General features: G+C 34.5%; 3 protein-coding genes across 7 annotated transcripts; 1 reads left to right on the forward strand and 2 right to left on the reverse strand.

The window, feature by feature from the left end:
* Positions 1-8,266: 8,266 nt before the first annotated feature.
* Positions 8,267-11,560, reverse strand: LOC132911997 (zinc finger protein 423). Of its 3 annotated transcripts, none has more exons than XR_009659134.1 (6): positions 11,179-11,558; positions 10,939-11,096; positions 10,728-10,864; positions 9,890-10,653; positions 9,212-9,807; positions 8,267-9,126 (listed from the first exon to the last, which is right to left on the reverse strand). XR_009659134.1 is itself a non-coding variant. In XM_060969065.1 (6 exons), the coding sequence occupies exons 1-6, from the start codon at positions 11,271-11,273 to the stop codon at positions 9,118-9,120; spliced, it is 1,476 nt and encodes a 491-aa protein (XP_060825048.1). In that variant the 5' UTR covers positions 11,274-11,560; the 3' UTR covers positions 8,267-9,117. The 3 variants fall into 3 exon arrangements, 2 of the variants coding, with proteins under 2 accessions (XP_060825048.1, XP_060825047.1); XM_060969065.1 differs by having other exon boundaries at positions 9,495-9,807; positions 11,179-11,560; XM_060969064.1 differs by having other exon boundaries at positions 8,267-9,807.
* Positions 11,561-11,826: 266 nt separating this feature from the next.
* On the forward strand, positions 11,827-22,117 carry LOC132911995 (poly [ADP-ribose] polymerase tankyrase). 3 transcript variants are annotated; one of them, XM_060969059.1, is made up of 13 exons: positions 11,827-11,993; positions 14,921-15,235; positions 15,822-16,024; positions 16,111-16,436; positions 16,525-16,778; positions 16,856-17,189; positions 17,293-17,423; positions 17,500-17,728; positions 17,811-18,196; positions 18,272-18,724; positions 18,831-19,357; positions 19,444-19,793; positions 19,895-22,117. In XM_060969059.1, the coding sequence occupies exons 2-13, from the start codon at positions 15,043-15,045 to the stop codon at positions 20,133-20,135; spliced, it is 3,627 nt and encodes a 1,208-aa protein (XP_060825042.1). In that variant the 5' UTR covers positions 11,827-11,993; positions 14,921-15,042; the 3' UTR covers positions 20,136-22,117. The 3 variants fall into 3 exon arrangements, with proteins under 3 accessions (XP_060825042.1, XP_060825043.1, XP_060825045.1); XM_060969060.1 differs by having other exon boundaries at positions 18,272-18,478; XM_060969062.1 differs by lacking the exons at positions 16,856-17,189; positions 17,293-17,423.
* On the reverse strand, positions 11,869-14,426 carry LOC132911996 (uncharacterized). The gene is made up of 8 exons (XM_060969063.1): positions 14,094-14,426; positions 13,721-14,018; positions 13,502-13,655; positions 13,271-13,413; positions 12,985-13,181; positions 12,518-12,902; positions 12,243-12,461; positions 11,869-12,164 (listed from the first exon to the last, which is right to left on the reverse strand). Exons 1-8 carry the CDS (start codon positions 14,178-14,180, stop codon positions 12,004-12,006), a joined length of 1,644 nt encoding a protein of 547 aa, XP_060825046.1. The 5' UTR covers positions 14,181-14,426; the 3' UTR covers positions 11,869-12,003.
* Positions 22,118-22,203: the final 86 nt, after the last annotated feature.

Genomic DNA, 22,203 nt, shown 5'->3' on the forward strand with positions numbered 1-22,203 from the left:
GAAGGAGAAAGGGACACACGCTTCTCCACGAAGGGCGAAGGTAGGCTTTAGAGGGGCCGATCGAGGGCTATGAGATACGCAGCCCCTTTTGTCGGAAATTAATCGGTCGCCACGGCCACGGACTCTTGCCCTTTTGACAAAGTCAACCGATCGAGAGGAAGAGGAAATAAAGAAAGAAAGAGAGGCGAATTCGGCGGATCAACAAGAATTGCATCGTCGATTCCAAGCTCTCCGTGCTCGACGCCTATCTTTACCTTTGTGCTATATACCTTTAATTTTATTCGTTAGATATGTCATCTATTTTGTCGCGAATTACTTTGTCTTTATCGATCATAATAGATGATTTAAATTAAGGTATATAACTTTACATTATTGGATCGAGAGGATTATGTTAAAATATCGTTTTTGAAATTTCAAAAGCGAAATTTTATATGATAGTCATTGAATTCAAAAGAAATTTCCAAATTTTCAATAAATTTCTTTTGACGATACCTATCACCTCTCGATAAATAATTGTAAAGTACAAAAAGCGTAACAATCCTTTCATGATAATATAATGTAAAAAAAAGATCGCTGTATACTTTTTTAATATTTGATTGCAATTTTAGCGCAAATCGGATCAAATTATTTAAAAACGATTAATAATTTCTATAGATAATATATGTGAAAAGAACATATGTAAAATGTATCAGAATGTAAAATTGAATAACTCGATCGGAATTGTTGTGATGTATAATAAAAACATACGTTGGACGAAATTGTAATCTAGACAAACTTTTGCTTGTCTAAATGGTACAATATATATTAAAGTAAATTATCAAATAAATTAGACATAGTTGAATTAAGTTTGACGAAATATCCTTGTCTAATCCTTCTTTTGCAACTACTTTATAAAAGTACGACATTTACGAAATAAAAACAACGTCAATATATTTGAATTAAAAAGTCATAAAGAAAAATGTCAAATAAAGAATTATAGCTAAAAATAGGTAGATTATTGCATAATTTGAACTGCAATACCCAAAACCACAAGTACGCTAATAAAACGTTCAAGTAGAAAATCCGTACAAAATTGTCTCTTCAAATTACATCCAAAATCGTAAATTCTGACACCCGTAAACAAAGGTAGACCGATGAAAGGATTAGATCAAGATCATCGCGAGAAAATTTCGTACATTGGGAACGACGAAGGATCGCGAGACTCCGAGGCTCTGAAATTCCGATTTTTCGAAAGTTTAAAACGTCGAAGAGATCTAAGCTCTAGAAACATTTGGAACGCGTGAAACGTTAAAAGGTGGAACGTTGAAAGAATTAAACTTTAAAAAATCGAAAGTTCGGAAGCTGCGATAGCTCGCGTTAAACACCGCAATTAAAAAATCTAGAAAGGTATTACAATTCTCTTCGAATCGTTTCTCTCGACGTTCGATATCGAATCCGATTGCTATGGATGCGTGACAGGAAGCAACGATAAATTGTTTATACGTACGATGAAATGGAACCGGCGAGAAGGCACTTTAGACACAATGAAACAGGACAGTCGGCTCTGCTATGGGATAGTCGTGTTCTCTATGGAACGGTATTCTGCAAAAGTTACGAGGGTGGAGCTGCGCAAAAGTGCGTCTTTGATTTATTGTAACACTCCAAGTTAAGCTACCCTTCGCGAGAACGAGCCATAGGCCATACATAGGTTGCCACCTATTTTCCCGCTTTATCTATCTCTGTTACACTTGCGGCAAGTTCGTCCTTCTGTTCGAAACGATACTCCTGTACAAAACCGGCCTCGGGAATTTTTCGCGACCGTTTTACCACCGATTCCACGACACGATGTTTACAACTCCGAGTAAGTGATATACCGGTTTGCGTAAATACGACATCGTTATATAGATCGACGTATAGGTAAATCAAGGAAAAAACGAGTAGGGTTTTTTTTAAAAGTTCCAGTAGATTGGAAGAAATGTACGTGTGTGGGGAAATTCGAATTCTTCGCTGCACAGATACGAGGATTATCGATTCTTTGCCGATTTACCAAACGAATATGAGACATTTTTCCATTGCTAATCAGGTAGCATTTAGAATGATTTTTACGATAAATATTTGTAGACGATCAGAGAGGATTTGACCGGTTGACCGCGTTAGGAGTTCAGTTTTAAAAATTGCACGCCCTTGCGGCGTGCGCAATAACAAAGTACACGAAACAATTAAGGGAATAGTCGATGATCGAAAAACAAAAGGAAATTCCGATTAGTATTATGGTACGTTTATTATTTTCGTTAACGAATAATCGGTAACGATATTATTACCGCCACGAATAGGATCGAATTAAATAATAATGAAAAAACAGATGTTTACATATAGAACGAAGGCGAGATCGTTTCGATCGTTTAGATAAAACTTGGAGTAGTTGCAAATGGATACAACGAATAATAGCTAGTTGAGAGAAAAAGAGATTGGTTTAACGAAAATATTAAGAGGATCTCTCGTCTGAAATTTTTAATAGCAGCACAGTGTCAAAAATTTAATCGTTACAAAAGTAGCAAAACATTCAAAGGTAATACGCTAATCCGGAGACATTAGGATAGCTATTGAATACGCTGTGAATGTTTTGAAAACATCGAAAGAAACGTACGATATTTGTTAATCCGTGACTTGTTTTTGCCGAATGAAATCCGTGAAAGTTGAAATTCCGTTCAGCAACTTACCGATTTTAACTGCATTTTGCTAATTACATCTACCTGGCGGACTTACGGATAGCTGACTCGTGGCAAAAATTCAATTTTTCGTTAAATATTAAGAAAGCAATCAAAGAAGACGCTAACGACAGGAAATATGCCAAATAAAAGTTACGTAAAGTTTGCTAAGAGTTCTTCGAAGCTGAGAAATTCTAAAAAGGATTATTTCAGAAATGCTCTTGATATTGCTTGTAAGAATACGCTCAAAGAAATACCGGAAAAGCGACTGGCAATATTTACCCAAACCTTTTTCGCTAAGAAAACGTAAACGTTCTGTCGCGATTTTGATGGATCGGCCGATCGAACGAGAATTCTCTAAGAATCCCTCGATCCGTCTTACTTTTCAACCTGAACGTCATAACAACGACTCGTAACCAAGTGGAAAAGCCTTCGAGCCGTTTCATCGAAAAATTTGTTCTTCCTTTCCGTTTCGATTTTCCGATTTTCACCGAATCGATCTGCTCCGCCTGATCGCGCTACCCGCGCAAACAAATTCGCTCGACAATAACAACTTTCTTCCTATCCTCTACAGATACGTATACGTACATTTCTACAACCACTTTTTTCGAATTTAAATTTTTTAGAAAAACGTTCGAAAGGATAGGGACGTTTATTTATCGTTTAACCGGAACAAATGGCAATATTTTATTGTCGTTTTAGTTATTTCGTTACGACTTGATTCTCTGTTATAGCAGCCGCACGTATTCTGCCTTCGACGAGTATACTCGTCTTCCCTTGCGTTTTGCAACGCATTTTAGGTACACGCCACTCGAAGCTTACAAAGTGGTCGCAACAGCAAACCGGCTGATGATAAACTCGACGAACTTAAAATAATAATAGAATAATTTTTGCAACGATGATAATAACGATAGTCGATAGGAATATTTTATTTCAATAGCTGGAACATACACGAGAAGGGAGTTTTATGTTACATCGAATATCTTAGTTTCCTCGTTGCCGAGGAATTTGCATTATAATTGGCGCAGGTTACAGTTGTCGTTAATTAATTAAAGAGCTGTTGACAGTTGAACGACCCAGAAATTTTAAGACGGGTAAGTAAGCTTTGTCCTTTTGCCCGTATTATCTAACGAGTAGTTCCCTTACTGGTTATTGTTCTCTTGTTTGAATGTCACCGTGTTTCGAACGTGTTAGCGGTAAATGAACAACTCATGGCATGGAAGCTGTTTTTATCACCGGTGAATAGCAGCGGCTGTTCGAATTTGAATTTCAACGGAATTAGAAACTTTCCAGTACAATTATGGAATATAAAACTCATAAAAGTATCGATGAATATGAAATCTTGACTAATTTACTTTCTTACTTTGTTGTAAGATCGCTCAACTTCGAGTTTACAGAAGTTGCGCCTGAACTTTGGAGGATCTTCGTTTTAACACGTTCGCGAATATCTTTCTGATTTGACCTAATAAATTTTTTCTGCAAGTTTCGCGAGTAAATGAAAAAGGTCAATCGCTCGATAAACACAAAAAACATTGCATCAGGCCGCATGCCTCGTCGGATCTTCTTGTACCGCTGTCACGAGCACATGACCGATCGATCGGCATAGAATTTTATCCCAATTTTTCGAAACTGCGATCTCTGCGCAAAAAAGAAGGAATGTTTTCGAGGTGGAACGATAGACGTGGACCACACGTGGGCGATTAAACTTGACCGATTATCCTCCAATTGTCCTCGAACAATATGAAACTAAATTTCTGACTAGCTACGATGACCATCGATCATCTACACCTTTTTATTCTAGATCATGCTAGACGCGCACCCTCGGAACTATTTTAGATCAATGAATACCTACAAAAGTGATGTATAAAAACTTCGTAAAAATAAGTGGACGATATAGCTTAAAGAAAGAGAAATTGCACATGACGCGAAACGGTCAAAATTTGCAAAAGTTAATTTAACGTTTCGACTACTCGAATCTTTATACGCCGATCTTCGATCGATCCTTCCAACTTCCAAGTTTTACGTTCCAATTTTCCACGCTAAGAGAAGAGACAAGCATGATCTCACGTCCATGCGATGTAATGACACGAATAAAATTAAAAGGACCGTCATGTTGCAAATTACCTTCGTTTTTCGCAAGCTACGTAGCTAAAATGAAATTGTTTAATAATCGAAACAATGATTTTCAGTCGCGTAAAACGCACGTGCTCTTTCACCGAGCAACGACAAAGAGAACTTGTCGTTGCGGTAAGGGGAAATAGAAAAAGAAAGAAAAAGGGAAGAATGGGAGAGAGACGCGGTATAAATCATAGACGGGTACTACCAACGATGAATCCTGTTGGATTCATCCACGTGGAAGGGGCATAATCAAATTTCGAGCCGCCATGCAAGGGGCGGCGACTGTGCGGTTGTGCACACTTTCGAAGCTTTTCTGTTCACCAGGGAGGGTGGGACCCGTTCGAGGGCTATTATGGGGTTTGCCACGACTTCAACCCTCGTGAAGGTCATCCGAGCGTGTAGCGAGCCCAGGATTGCGCACGACGTAACGCGTCGCGCCGTTGTGCCATCGACTTGCCGTGTGAATTTGATCAACCGAGCCTTCTGTCGAATCTCTCTTATCGTAATCAAATTCTTTCTTATGCGACCATAAGGTTACGAACGTTCGAATCTCAGCCTCCGAGGACCGTATATGCTGTGACAAGCGCATGGCCTGAATTGTCGCGTATTTTTGCAGCGATTGGAAAAGATTCGCCGCTCGAGAAGTTCGTTCCGACTTACATCTCCGTATGTAGGTACCATTTTGTTCCACAAACGTTCGTTTCTTTCGTGTAACTCGAATATTCCACCATTGCAGAACCTATCAGGTTTTTCGGCGAGAAACTTCTCAATATGATTTTTCGTGTCGAGCAAATTCTTTGAAACTCGCAACGAACTTTCCGAGCAACGTTTAACGAGCCTAGTATTTTATCAAAAGCGAACGAGCATAATTTTAAAGATACTTCTAGTAACGTCTCTCACTAAGCGTGACACGCTTGAAAATAATTTTTCCGACGTAGACTAAGCAAAGTTTCCTATTTTATGAAGTCCCTTAAAAATCGGAACGAACTTTCCGAGCGACCAATGTTATAATATATCGATTACGGTTCCCTATTGTTCAAGCATGTAATGAAAAAGCACATTTATAACGTTTCGTTTATAGCATCGTTTATAGCTTCTTTTTGCTGTCTTATTTAACATTTTAGTTAACATTTTTATAGGATACCGCACCAAGTATGTAAGACGCGAATTCGAGAATAGCTGAAGCGCCGCAACAGTAAACCTTGCATACGTTGCTATTGCGGTCGTCGCAATGACAGGGATTCGACTTTCAATAGCTCAACGCCTCGACTTTTCCCGCAACAAAATCAAACAAAGAATATCCGCAAAGTTGCCAAGCCTCTGTCGATCCTCTTTGATCGCAGTTTATCTCGTCAGCCATTAATCAAAAGGGCCAGGAACTTCCACGCGAGTGATTCCTTCATTGAAGAGAGAACACGGGATAGATAGATCCTATAAAAGTTCGTTCTGCCAGATGGCCCGTGCCCGCAACTAACACAGTGTTTCCGTCATCCTGTCTCTTCTTTTCATTTTTGTTCTCTTCCTCGATTTTTCTCTTCCTTCGTCCATATCATAGCCATAGCGCGACGTCTTTCGTAGTTTTCTGCCTTAAAAACGCGCGTCCTTACACGTCCTGCGGTTTCTACATTGTAGATACTTGTAGAATATCGCTTCTCTTATTATTCTTTCTCTCTGTTTTAGAGTTTATCATTGCAAGTCATTACGTAAGTCTATGTACATAGTTTATCATTACATTTGATATGGAAATGTTGGAATTAATTCAAAAGCAATTGGACTCGATACAATTGATACTGCCATTATAAAAAGTAATGAGAAATTGTAACAGAATGGATATAACAAAATTTAGAATTTAATATTACATTGAAAATTCATAAATTTACGTGTGTATGAGAAGAACATCTTACAATTATTGGTATCAAAATAAACGATATTAAAATTAAAGGAATTTCTTCGTTCAAGCTACTAAACGTAGACCTTATAGATGCTAATATTGAACGATACATCTTGAAATTCATCTGATCTATAATATGGATCGTCGATTTCAATAATTTCTTGTACCTTCGTTTTTTCAGTTCTAAAAAGAGAATTAAAAAAAATACAACAGTATGGAAAAATTGATCGATTAAGGAAATCGTATCGCGATTGTTAAAAGTGATACCAAGAGAAGCGTGGACACAGCTGCATTACGATGTCGGCACTTTGATGCCGCATAAACGACGTCCATTGAACAATCGGGAAACATCGTCCCAACTGTGAATACCAGTCGCCGCAACACGACTTTGAATTAGCATGTTTGACGGCCGAGCAACCCTTCGCCAAAGAATATTTGACGAAACGTGGCGTGCAAATTTAACAACGGGACGTCTCTTTTCAAAGTTTCTTCTTTGACGCCTTTGCGAAAGTAGAACCGCGTGAAAATCTCTAAAATACGCGACGAATCGATCATCGTGTCGATGATCTTAAAATTTCGCGATAGGAGTAGCGGAAAATTTGCGGGTAGCCTAAGGAATTAAATATTTACAAAATATACTCATTTGGACTGTACAATTGAAATTCTTGTACTTGGAGTATAACGCAGGATTTAATATAATTTCTGGAAATGAGAATTTTTCAATTTCAGTTTTAAAATTTTTGATTCTTCGACGATCTTCGAATCTTTAAATTTTGCACCTTTGAATTTTTTAATTTTGCAGATGGGTTAAATAAAACTTCGTATATTTTACTTTATCAATAAGATCAATTTATTTGATAATGATAGATTTGTCAAAGATTAATTCATTCTATATATTTGTTACAATATCTGAGAATTTCTTTATTTTACATTAATTTTCTCATATTCTATAGTTCCTCTATATAAACTTGCTTCTAATAATTAACAGAAGTAACTTATCGAGATAAGTTCGATATATTTTTGACAGTAGGAGATTAAAATGTACTTCGTGCCTCTTCTCTATATAAGATTCCTTTAGTCGTTCACGGAAAATCACGTGATTTGTTACGCGACAACCCTCCGCGTCCCTAATTTTCACGGAACCTCTAGGTAGAAATACATGCAGGCAGGATCTACTGTTTAGCTACCGTGGAAAACCATGGCGAATTTATAGAGTGTTTCTCTTTATTTCGATGATACCTGGTCGGCTGTCGTCCCACATTATGCCAATGACAAAGCGTTACTAAATACGTAGACATACATATATCTCTATCTTTAATACGAATTAAAATACATCGACACTCTTTCTTCTGTCATTAACTCAAATATATAGAATTTCAAACTATTTCTTTTATCAATTACAAATCTTTCTGTCCTATTTTATCTTATTTTTTTTTTCTTTTTTTTTTAACAACTCGATTGATATGTAAGATAACTCCAATAATTATAGAACAAGATAGTCGTATAAAACAGTTCTCGCTTTTAAAAACGTATTTCCATTAATGTGGAATAACAAACAAGAACTTTGCCATTCAAACTCAATCCTCGTTATATCGAAAACAATTTCTCTCGCCACGAATCTGCATGCGAGTCAATGCGTGAATTACACATTTCCTTGACATAAGTAGAGATGCGAGCAAAGTTACCGGGAACTAGCCAACAGAAAGTACTTGACTCGAGAAAAGTCAAAGGTTGACAATAGGGGAACACGAGCCACGCCCAAGTGCCGATGATCGAGCGCGACAAAACGATCCGATTTTGCTCGGGACGCGAAGAAAACAGCGGCAGCTTATGAACAGAGGTAGCAAGGTGTTGGCTAGGGTACAAGCAGCTCTCCTTTTTCCACGAGTAAATTTGACGTTAGCCAAATAAACACATTGAGGCCGGCTACGTTTGAAGTGGTTCCCGTTGACAGGATGACCGTGAACATCGAGCCGATTGTTCCGCCATGGATTGTCGGCTCCCTTTCAAGATCGGCTCGTTTGCCCTCGTTTCCTTCTCTCTCTTCCTCCTCCGCTATTTCACCGGCGTTGTCAATGATCGTTGAATGTTCCTTTTGGAAAGATCATTCTACGCGCGTTTCGCCAGCCTCGAGCACAACGGAACGCTTCAAAGAAATCCGCTTGCTATTATTTTCATTCTCCGGCCAAACTTTGTAGTGATTTCAAGACACATTGACGTCAAGAGTAATATTCGTCTTCGATACTCGCCGCTAAATTGTACAATCTCGCTTCGTGTCCACGATGAAGTATTTTTTCTTCTTTTTTTGTTGCGGCGATGGAATTTGATCTTGATATTAAATCCGCTCTTCCTTCTAGGTCGTTCGTACATTGTATATTCTTTTTTAAAAAAAGCGGTCGCCGTGTTATAGCTATGTTTATGTTATGGACACTGAAATAAAACCCAATTGATTATTTGAAAAAAAGAGAGGCGAGAATTGTTACTGAAGAATTTAATAATCCTTTTATAAACATACTTAATATCTTTTCTCTGCCTCATCATTGGCTACAAAAGTCTAATAGATAAAACAACTTTGTACACGTTATACAAAGGTTTCCACGTATAGGAACCTTACCGATATCGTATCACCATAAACATCAAAATACACGAAAACGATGATATTTGATTTCTAACACAACCGGGAACCGAAATTAAATTAGATCCGCGCGATTTCATAAATTAAATGCAACTTACGATTCACCATGCGTTTTTAAATGTATTTTTAAGGTAGTTCTGTTAATAAAAGTTTTGGAACATACGGGACAAGAATGTGCACGGGACAGGTGGTACTTTAAATGTTCGTTGAGTTGTATGCTCGTTTTAAATAGTTTTTTACAGATATTACACTTGTGCTCTTCCTCACTATCATTTTCCAAATGAGTTCTAGTATGTTTATCAACTTCACCGACGTTATCAAATTCCATTGAACATACTCTACAACTGAATTTTACAGCTCGAAGAATACCTATTTGGCTACCAGTTAACGGATTAGGTACTGGAAATACATTGTTGGTACTATCACCAATGTTGCACCTTAGTCCCTCTTTCTTTTTATGGGAATTTATATGATTCCTATAAAAATATTTCCACGTTAAAATCCACGTTAGATATTATAGTGTTTTATTGATTATACATTTATAATCGCAGATGCTACCTGTAGGCTTGTTCATTTCTAAATGTAATGTTACAACTAATACAACGATGTTCTCTTTGAGATATTTGCTGTGTCAAACATGGTGCAGTCACTTGCAGAATTGCGTTTTGTAATTGTATAGTAGGATGAACGATTAGATAATGTTGCCTCACATCTTCCTTTAGTTCAAACGTTTCTGTACACTGATGACACTTATATGGATGCAATGGATCGGTACTGACATGTAATCTTATATGCTTATCATAAGTCACTTGCGAGCTACATTCTGTTTGGCACATATCACATACAAAATGAGTTTTAGTATGAAGATATAGAGATTGCGAAGATGAAAAAGTTTGATGACACATGGTACAGATATTTCTCTCCATTTGGTCATCGCTTTGTTTCATTACGTAATATTTATCACAGTATTCACATTGAAATGCTGGCTTTGAATCATAAATTGACTTTTTCAATTTACATCCACCTTCTTTACAAATTTCCTTTTTCCTAACTTTTTCTAGAGACTGATTTCTTTGATTAATATTATACATATTCTCTGAGAATCGTTGGCTTCCTTTTGTTAGCTGTGCCAGCATTCTCAGTTTTTTTGATTTTGGACATGGCTTCCCATATATTTTATCTATTTGTATTGTTAAACGATACAGCTTCTTTTCTATTGCCACTTTCTGATACAATTCTGGTTTTATATCAACAGATTCATTTAACGATACCTCATGGTCAGAACATATGTCCATTTTCTCTTTTCCATTTATTTTATCGTTCTAAAACACCATAATTCTTTAATAAAATATTAACCACAGCAAATAAAACTCAAGAAAATAATAAAATTGTTTACATTTGCTAATTGAGTAGAAGGACTTTGTGGCGGAGTCACCGGGCTATGAGAATCGCTATCCAATTTTTTCTGCTTTATTGATGGAATTGAAGGTGACGTACATCTGGGTTCATCTTCGATTTTACGTTTCCTTTGGCCTTGTATAACAGAAGTATTTTTAAGAGTATTGATACTGAAACAAATTAAAGAATCTTACTACAGCTACACTTACCATCTAATTTGCTAAAAATAGTTGGGACTGCATTAGGAATTAATTCCATTGAATCGGTAAAACATGTTTTATCAAAGTGCAATTCACAGAGGTAGAGCATCTTATCACTTTCGGTATTTTCATTCAATTGACAGTTCTTAAACCATTCGTTCCTTCGACTAAAAATATCAAATAACGAACATAAGTGTTATGCATTACAAACATGGAGCAATTAGAGATAATCAAATAACAAATACTCACTCAATTTCTTGAGGAAAACAAAATAGTAAAATATCTTTACCGTCAATTTTCGTATTTTCATTTGAAAGACAACCTTGTGCTTTGCAAGATAACATTGCATTAGTGAAAAAAATATTCTTAAACAAATACAAACTTTTATAAAAACTGAATGATAAATGTGGACAAGTAAAATTACACACAAACGAATCCTAACCTAAAATCTGAAAGTTTTTTGCAAATACTAATAACTGATATTCAAAGCTAAAAATTAATAAAAACGATGAGGGATAAGTGGTGTATAATAACCAAAAAACAGTTGCATTTAAAGTAAGGTAGTTATACTACACAATACAAGCGACTACAAATTAATTGATGGAATGAAATTTAACCAATCACGTTCTTCCTCTGTTGCATGGCATAGTTTATATATGTACGTCAATTGGTCATCGTATTACATGTATGTAATATCTGGTAATATGTAACTGGTCTCCCTAAATATGTATGGGAGAGTATGTAAGGATAAACATGTATGTGAAATTACACGAATCTATCTAAAAAGGAAAGCCTATAAAAAGGAATTGATATGTATCTTGTAACAGACACAAATGGTATTCTTATCTCTATATATACACATTTTACTTCAGTATTCTAAGCAGTGTTGGAATTATTAAACCAAGAAAAACATGTAAGAAAAACAAATTATTGTGAAAATAGATTTTTCATTAATTTAATTTAAAATGTACGTATATTATACAACAAATACATTATTTCCAATTACTTTGGTGTTTACTCTTTCTCAAATTGCATGGCATTCTTGTAATGTGGAACTACTAATTGTAAGTTGAATTAAGATTTAGATATGGAAACTACAACATCCGCAATTTTACAAGAAAGATCAAAAATATCTTTAATCGCAGCATCTATGTTTACCACTTGTGTGTTTGGAATTTGAATGCTAGATTGTTTTGGTATTATGCTTCTATTTGGAGTAGATGCTGCATTATTATCTGAAAAGATATGTAAAATTTTTATGCTTAGATATATTAACATATTAGTTTTTTTTCTTTGAGAACATTATTACAAACTTTTCAAATAATTTTTTTTTCTATCACTAGTGGAAAATAATCTAGAATATTTTGGAGAAATATTGAGTCTATTAAGAGAGGTTGCTTTGTATACTAATTGTTTTTGCGGAGATTCGCAGCTTGATGTGACACTCTCTAGGCTATCATTAACTTGATATCTTGTTGATGTTCGAAACGGAATATTGCATTTGTGTCTTTTAAACAAGTATTTATATTTCCCTAAAAATAATTATTTAAATATTAAAGTATATTATTTATCCAGTAAGAAACCTTACCTTTTATTGGAGAGACCAATATTTGATTTGCTATCTTTTCTTCCCATATATATTCAGTAGATAAATTAAGTTCTGGTGAATTTAAAATTGTGTCTAAACCCACAAAATTTAACATATCTTCATCTAATGTATAATTTATAGTTTTTTTTTGTAAACTATGTTGTACATCATATAAGTTATTAGAAACTTGTTTCGTAAGTTCTTCAAATGATTCTTCTAGAGATTTAACTCTTTTACAGTGCTGTATTATTTCTTTATCACAATTTAATAAATCTGATGACTTATCCACTTTTAAATAATATTTTATTTGTTTTAGCATTTGATCAAATATTGATAATAGGATTTTAAATACTAAACATCCTTTTATATATAATCCATTACCAAGCTTTAAGTTAAATGCATTATAAATTATTTAGATAATTTTCTAGTCCTCATGTGAAATATACTTTAAATTTTATATTTTTTACCTGAATATTGTTACTTGAATACAGCGAAAGTGTTTCACTATTTATTTTTTGAAGATTTCTCCCATCAAGAAATATGCAGTTTACACATAAATTCGAAATTAAATTTTGTAATGTGCTACTAAAAGTCTCTAGCTTTTTAAGCTTTAAATATTTTTGGTTTAAAAATTTAATATTTTGAGCAACACTCCTCTTCCATGCTGAAAATTTATAAATTCGTATATATTACAATTCAGTTTTAAAATTAGCTTAATTATTAGTATAAAATGTTATGATATCAAATACAAACAATTTATAATTTCTGTATCATCAATATCTATTAATCGCTTTGCAATTAATGAATTTACTGGAAGCTTAAGTATTAATTTCTCTATGTTACTTTTTACTTCAAAAATAGCAGTCTGTACTTTTATTAACTCAATAGCGTTACACCTAAAAAAACAAAGTTTCTATCCAACATATATGTCTTGAGATTTTTATAATATTTTTGAGATATAAAATAAAGATATATATATTTTACCGCATGTACTGTTCAAAGGATTTCAAACCTAATTTTGTGCTTTCATGATGTTTAAAAATAGTATTATCCTTCTCTATATTTTTAATGGTAAAATATGTTTGAACTATGTGCTTACCATCACCGATATTAGGAGCTTGTAATAATTCAATTTGACCTACACAAAATTAATCATCAATGTATTAGCAAATATTATGGATGATATCAAAAATAAAAATTTACATGTTCTACTAATGTAAGCTTTTAAGCTAATTTCTGATATTTTCCACATAAGAGTTAAAATCCTTTTTCCCCCTGCTTGTAGCAAATGAGACATAAGCACTGATGGAAAATTTATATCTGGATTCTCATTTGCTAAAACTGCAAAATATTCTCTTATTTCCATACGGTATCTTTTCTCATCCATCTTATTCAGAATTGGCCATGTAACCATTTTTTTAAATCGTTTTGCATTATGCACAGATAAGAGATAATGAGAAATGTGAATAAAACCTGCGGTATTTGGTTTGTCAAACATTCCCTATACATTGTATTATATTAAAAATACTAGTATTGATGGTAGTTGTATAAATAGGTTTCATTTTGCTAATAATACCTTTTTAAAGTGTATTGTACACTCATAGGTTGCGGGTACAACTTGCATAAGTAAAAATACATTTTTATAAAACGATTCATTAATCATACTGTACTATTTTTTTAATTATATTATTTTATAACTGTACATACAACATACTGCTGTTATCATAAATTAAACATACATAAGTTGTATTCCAAAGGCATTCCAAAGACATACAAAAAAAATATTTGTGTACAAAATATGGATTTCCTATACATATATATATACACACAAATATATATTGTTAGTTTATCAGAAGAGTGACAACTAAGGAAAATAATTGTACAATCTTTAATAAATGTTATTTTATTGCATATATCTTACTATTATATATTATTATATACTACTATATACTATATATATACATACATATATATATATATATATACATATATATGAGAAGAAAATTACAAACAGGATTTTGAATTATGATATTGTCTTTGTTAAATAATATAATTTTATCAAACACTTACAACATCTCTATTCTAGAGAATATTTTATATAGGGAGATAAGGCTATGAGTATCTTTATTCATTAACTTCTTATATCATTAATACTATTATAATACTAAATATACAAAGAAGGAATATTACATTTTTAAACATTATAAACAGTTCTCAAGAAATACCATCATGAATAAAAAAATATTTAATTTTATAATGCCTTAAGTTTTCTTTGAATGTTACTTTTGGATACTGAGGCCTTTTCTTGCATATAGATCCAACAATACAATTATGTACTAATTACTAATACTAATGTACTTCATACTATGGGACTTTTAAAAAATGATCACTTCTGGGTGTAAGGCGGCGCCACTAGATTGTACCATAGCAACTCATCTCGGTGTCGTCGTGAAAGCTTTCAACACTATGAGCCATACACAGTGAAGTGTATCTGTCGGATAGTGGCGTGAAAATGGCGGTGTAAAATGGCAGGACGTAGATCGACGTTGACAAATGCCGATTCCCTATCGGGATCTGGAAACACCGATCCTCTGAGGGAATTGTTCGAAGCATGTAAAACCGGAGACCTTGCAAGGGTAAAGGCGTTGGTTACACCGAAGACGGTCAATGCTCGAGACACTGCCGGACGCAAGTCCACCCCTCTGCATTTTGCAGCTGGTAAGCATCATTTTTGCACTAGCTTTTCTTATTCTTTCGCATTGATAAAATCCAATATGCAACTTGGAATTTCCTTCGACTCATAGCCTCCGATTGAAACCATAAGATTTCGTTGTCATGTCGCGGACTTAAAACAATTCGAACACTTAGTTCTCAATGTTGTCATATTACCATTTGAATAATTCTTTCGAAATCGAATATATTTATAATGAAACTTAAATATATTTTGTAGCATAAAAGAACTAAAATAATTATTGCTGGACACAAACCCATATTTTCTATATTTTGCAAATGGAGAATATAATCTTTGTACCAAGTTTTCTTATTCTTCTATATTGATAATATCTAATATATAGTTTAGAATTTTCCTTATTACATCACTTATGATTGGCAACGTATGATTTCATTGTTACATTAAAAGTTAAAATAATTAGAACACTTAGTTTACAATGTTGTCATTTTATAATCTAAATAATGATATTTGAAATAATGGAAGATAAATATATTTTTTATAAGAAGAAAAGACTGAGAAAATTGTTGTTATTTATATTGTGTTTCTAATGTTTATTTTTTATTTTTAATGTAGGTTATGGTAGGATAGATGTAGTAGAATTTTTGCTGTCTGCTGGAGCATCCATTCAAGCACGTGACGATGGAGGTCTACATCCCTTGCATAATGCTTGTTCTTTTGGACATTCTGATGTTGTAAGACTGCTCTTAGAAGCAGGGGCTAATCCAAACACTAGAGACAATTGGAATTATACACCTTTACATGAAGCTGCAATTAAAGTATGATTTTATTCCATTTGATTTACTAATATTCATTTAATTTCAAGACAATTTTACTAAATCTAATATACCGATTATTCTAACAGGGTAAAATAGACGTGTGTATTGCTCTGCTACAACATGGAGCAGATGCCAATATAAGAAATACAGAAGGGAAAACAGCATTAGAATTGGCAGATCCTGCAACTAAACCAGTATTAACAGGAGAATATAAGAAGGATGAATTGTTAGAAGCAGCAAGATCTGGAAATGAGGAGCGTCTTTTACAACTTCTGAATCCTTTAAATGTAAATTGTCATGCGAGTGATGGCAGAAGATCTACTCCATTGCATTTAGCTGCTGGATACAATAGGTCAAGACTGGTGCAAATTTTATTGCAAAATGGTGCAGATGTGCATGCAAAAGATAAAGGGTAAATTTCTCTTTAACTCCAGCATTATCTAATGTAATTATTAAAAGCTGGCATATGAAATAATTCGTTTCCAATGATTATGTTATAGAGGTCTTGTTCCACTTCACAATGCTTGTTCGTATGGTCACTTTGAAGTGACTGAAGCACTTCTTAAACACGGTGCAGCAGTTAATGCCAGCGATTTGTGGGCATTTACTCCGCTACATGAAGCTGCTAGCAAATCCAGGGTTGAGGTGTGCTCGTTGCTTTTAAGCGAGGGCGCCGATCCGACTCAATTAAACTGCCACAGTAAAAGCGCCATTGACGTAGCCCCGACATTGGAATTACAAGAAAGATTGACATGTATGTTTCCTATGTCGATAGTACTCTTCTAGAAAAGCACACAGAACATGGTTTTGTTAGATACACTTTAATTGTAGACGAATACAAGGGACACTGCCTCTTGGATGCCTGCAGGCAGGCAGATCTTACTAAATTAAAAAAGTACCTGTCCCAAGAAGTTCTAAACTTTAAACACCCATACACTGGGGATACACCACTGCACTGTGCCGTTGCATCTCCTTATCCCAAGAGAAAACAAGTAATAGAATCTTTAATTAGGAAAAATGCTGCTTTAAATGAGAAAAATAAAGACTTTCTTACACCTCTTCATGTTGCTACTGATCATTCTCATTATGATGCAATGGATGTGCTTCTTAGACATAATGCAAAAGTCAATGCTTTAGATGGATTAGGGCAAACTGCACTACACAGGTACCGTGAATTGTCTAGAACATTTAAAGTTTTTTATTTTTTTATTTTATGATGAGAAAATATATGATTCTCTTACTTAAAAAAAATATTATTGCATAAACAGGTGTGTTAGAGAAGACAATGTGCAAGCTTGCAGAATATTGTTATCATACAATGTTGATCCATCTATAGTATCACTTCAGGGCTATACTGCAGCACAAGTAGCTGCAGAAAATGTCCTTAAAATATTACAAGGTTCGAAACTAATTCATTACAGATACCAAATATTTTCCACATGAAGAATGTTTCTATTCTCATTTTTGTTTTACAGATCCACCGAGTGGGACAGACGACGCGGAAGCGCAGCTATTAGAAGCGAGTAAATCTGGCGACTTAGCGGCAGTAGAAAGAATTTTACGGACGAATCCATTGGCTGTTAATTGTCGAGACTTAGATGGTCGGCATTCCACACCGCTGCATTTTGCAGCGGGATTTAATAGAGTGCCTGTAGTTGAATATTTATTGGCACATGGAGCAGATGTACACGCCAAAGATAAAGGGTTAGTAGTTCGTTATACAATTTATTATATATAGTCATTTAAACACAGTAATCAAAGAAAGTATTTAATTTTATATATTTAGTGGACTCGTTCCTTTACACAATGCCTGCTCTTATGGTCATTATGAAGTAACGGAATTGTTGGTAAAACATGGTGCATCCGTAAATGTTGCGGATTTGTGGAAATTCACTCCACTTCATGAAGCTGCAGCTAAAGGAAAATATGAAATAGTTCGCCTGTTACTGAGACACGGTGCAGATGCCACTAAAAAGAACCGAGACGGCGCAACACCTTTAGATTTAGTAAGAGATGGTGATCAAGATGTAGCCGATTTATTACGAGGGAATAGTGCACTTTTAGATGCAGCAAAGAAAGGAAATTTAGCAAGAGTACAGCGACTTGTTACACAAGATAATATTAATTGTAGGGATGCACAAGGTCGTAATAGTACTCCATTACATTTAGCCGGTAAGTCTCTTAATTTTTATCTTCCTTTTTTTCGTATTGATTCACGCAATATAACCTGCTAATACCTTAATACAGCGGGATACAATAATTTGGAAGTAGCCGAATTTTTGCTTGAACGTGGAGCAGACGTAAATGCTCAAGATAAAGGAGGATTGATACCTTTGCACAATGCTTCAAGTTACGGTCATTTAGATATTGCTGCATTACTCATCAAATATAATACCGTAGTAAACGCTACTGACAAATGGGGCTTTACACCACTTCACGAAGCAGCACAGAAAGGTAGGACACAGCTATGTGCCCTTTTATTGGCTCATGGCGCGGACCCTTTCTCGAAAAATCAAGAAGGACAAACTCCTTTGGACCTAGCTTGCGCTGACGATGTAAGATGCTTATTGCAAGATGCTATGGCTTCACAGCAAGTAGTACCGTCGATACCATCTAGTAACAGTGGCGTCGGAGTTGCCATTAACTTAAATAGTAATGGTAATAATACTATTAACAGTAGGCCACCCAGTATCGTTGCGGGTAAATGTATTTCAATGAAACATCTACAATTACAAATATATTTGTATGTTTATATACATATAGATGCGTGTGTGTATACGTGTGTATATCATTGAAATTTGTTCAGTTCCAGTTACGCCACCACCACCACTTACTCAAGAAACCGTCATTATGCCTTCTGGAACAGCTATGACTCTATGCGTACCACTTGCTAGACCATCTTCTTGTTTAAGTCCAATGCCGCCATCTGAGACGTGTTCTGAAAGAGATTCCAAAGATTCTAAAGATAATTCGAATATTACGACTGTAGCCGGTTTTCTTCAGAGCCTTGGTTTAGAACATTTATTAGAATTGTTTGAACGTGAACAGATTACGTTAGATATATTAGCGGAGATGGCTCACGAAGATCTGAAACAAGTTGGGGTATCCGCGTATGGTTATAGGCACAAATTAATCAAAGGCATGGAAAAACTTTTAAATACAACTGCCGGTACTCCGTGGCAACCGACTATTACACCGGGGACGTTATTAGTAGACTTATTAGCTGAGGATAAAGAATTTCTAGCTGTTGAGGAAGAAATGCAAAGTACTATTAGACAACATAGAGATAATGGCCATTCTGGCGGTATATTTTCTCGATATAACATAGTTAGGGTAGGTTTGTTATACGTCATTGTAACATGTATACTCGAACAACAGCTAACAATTTTAATAATTCATTTATGATTTTTCCAAAATAGATACAGAAAGTGCAAAATCGTAAATTATGGGAACGTTACGCGCATAGAAGACAAGAAGTTGCTGAGGAAGTTGGTGCAGCCGCGCCTTCTTCTCCGAGTACTGGATCCAGGACTACTCCTGGATCGAGCTTGCCACAGGCGAACGAGAGGATGTTATTTCATGGTAGTCCATTTATTAATGCGATCGTTCAGAAGGGTTTCGATGAACGACATGCGTATATCGGCGGTATGTTCGGCGCCGGAATTTATTTTGCGGAGCACAGTAGTAAAAGTAATCAATATGTGTATGGAATATGCGGAGGTACTGGATGTCCTGCTCATAAGGACCGAAGTTGTTACATCTGCCATAGGTAAGCTAATATAGAAACGAATAAATTTTGAACTTTAAATTATTCTAAAATCATTATTATTATTTCTTACACTTGTAATATTATATATATATCATTTACAGACATTTATTACTTTGTCGTGTCACACTGGGAAAATCATTTTTGCAATTTTCCGCGATGAAAATGGCTCACGCACCACCAGGACACCATAGTGTAATGGGTAGACCGTCCCAAGGTGGTTTAGCTTTCCCCGAATATGTTGTCTATAGAGGCGAGCAAGCATATCCGGAATACCTTATCACGTACCAAATCGCGAGACCTCAGCAAGAAAGTGGTGGAAATGAAAGTGTCGAAGAACGGTGATCAGAAGAGTCTAGCCCAGCGGCAAGGTTTCGAAGTCTTTGTTGTTGTCAGAGACCTCGAACGTGTAACACTCTGTCTTGAATTTGGTTGAAACAAATTACGATTTCGTTTTGGAATCAATTCTTCCATTTTTTATCTTCTTTAGCTGAAGTAGGAAAGGGTTGTTCGAATGAATCTACAATACAGTGATAGATAAATTTTATCGATATATAAGTATATATATCGGATCTATTCGTTCAACGTTGAAAAGAAAGAAGACAATTGATAGGACATTTAATTTTTAGCATTTATTTTGTGATAATATACTGGTCTAATTAGACCACGCAATCGTATACATGCTTGATTATTGATGTATATTGACTGCAGTGTACATATATCAGTATGGATTAGAATATATCGAAGACCAGCATGATTCTTTATGTAAATTTAGGTGTCGATGAACGTGTTTATCTTTATATTCATACGTACGAAACGATGTTTCAATCATCACATCTAATTGTCGATTGATTGCAGCGTGATGTAAAATATCTTTAAAAAAGATCGTATAAATTTGGTGAAAAAGAAAAGTATAGTATTTCTATATCTTTGTCAATTTCAAAGTAAATAATTGTGCTGGTTAAAGCAATTACTTCAATTACATGAGTTATGGGTAAAGTCCGTGAGCAAATATTTAATTTGTAAATAACTAGAAATACGTTGTAAGTCTTCATAATATAATCATGAGCACAATCTGCAGACTAAAGTCAATTTTTTATTGACAAAGTTCTGAAAAGGTATATCTTCCTAATATAAAGATTAATTAATTGAATCGAATCTCACAAATGGTTCCGTTCATGGTAGATTAATTAAAATGATTAATACAACGAATGGTATTATATTTAGTATTCGTATCGTTCGCACATAAATCTTCGTTTTATCGTATAAAATTCAATTCAAACTTTCACATAAAACTAAAGTTTGGACTTTACCTATAACATGTATATACGTAAGCGAGTATTTTATATATTCGGTTGATATTTCGGACACAGAATAAATTCACTCGTGTTGTCAACATTATCAACAGGGTTCCTATAAGCTCGTAGCAATTTCAAATACTGTACATAAATATACATTTTATTGTACGTACATTTCTTCTTCTCCACGATATACTTCGATTACATTCTTTTATCGTGTTTTTATTACTCTTCTATGTATAAGTTTGGATTCTTTTCTCAGGTGATGAACAATATATGTTACACTTCTCCATTCAATTTTTATTGCAGGTTTATACTTTCATTTGTCAAATTACACAACGAAGCCACTCTTTTCTTGTACGTCTATAGCCGTATAAACATTAAAATTACGAGTAAAAAGTCGACAAATATTTTAATGTGAATCGTATGAACTAATTAATATATCGTAATTTTGTATATTTTATTCTATTATATAAAAAAAAGAAAGAATATCAAACAAGATGAACTGTAATGTTCTGTAAACAAAAAACTATTTTCATTATTATTTAATGAAATTGCTAAAGAGATCTCTTTAGATAATAGGAATAAACCGCGCTTCAATTAATTCACGATATTATTCGTACACATATGCGTTCAATATGGAGATCACATCTCTTAATACTAATGGGAAACAAGAAGTATGCGAATTTACAATTGTACGTATGTGAAGTACAAGAAAACAGATGTTTTTACGATATTCGAACATGCTCTTAATAATTATTTAGGTGACGGTTTTTATTTATGGGTGTATATATCGAATATATGTGTTCGTTAAATAAGTGCTCAAGAAACTGATGCAACAAATCAACATTTGTTAATTCTGCGCTCTTACACGAAGACACGAAGTAACCAATTATTGTAAACTAACACATGAAAAAATTCTGTCCTTGTATTTACTGTATTCGACAGTCGACGACGTATTCAACTTCTATGCTTTGACTGTAAGAAGATAGACTGATTCTAAGAAAGAAAAAAATCGTTTTACTGTTACATCCGATTTTATACTTTCTTTTCTTCGTTTTTCGCCTTACTACTGATTTCATAATTTAAAAAAAGCACGTACATCAATGTTTCAA

The sequence above is a fragment of the Bombus pascuorum genome, chromosome 11 (assembly GCF_905332965.1).
Source record: "Bombus pascuorum chromosome 11, iyBomPasc1.1, whole genome shotgun sequence".
NCBI lineage: Eukaryota > Metazoa > Arthropoda > Insecta > Hymenoptera > Apidae > Bombus > Bombus pascuorum.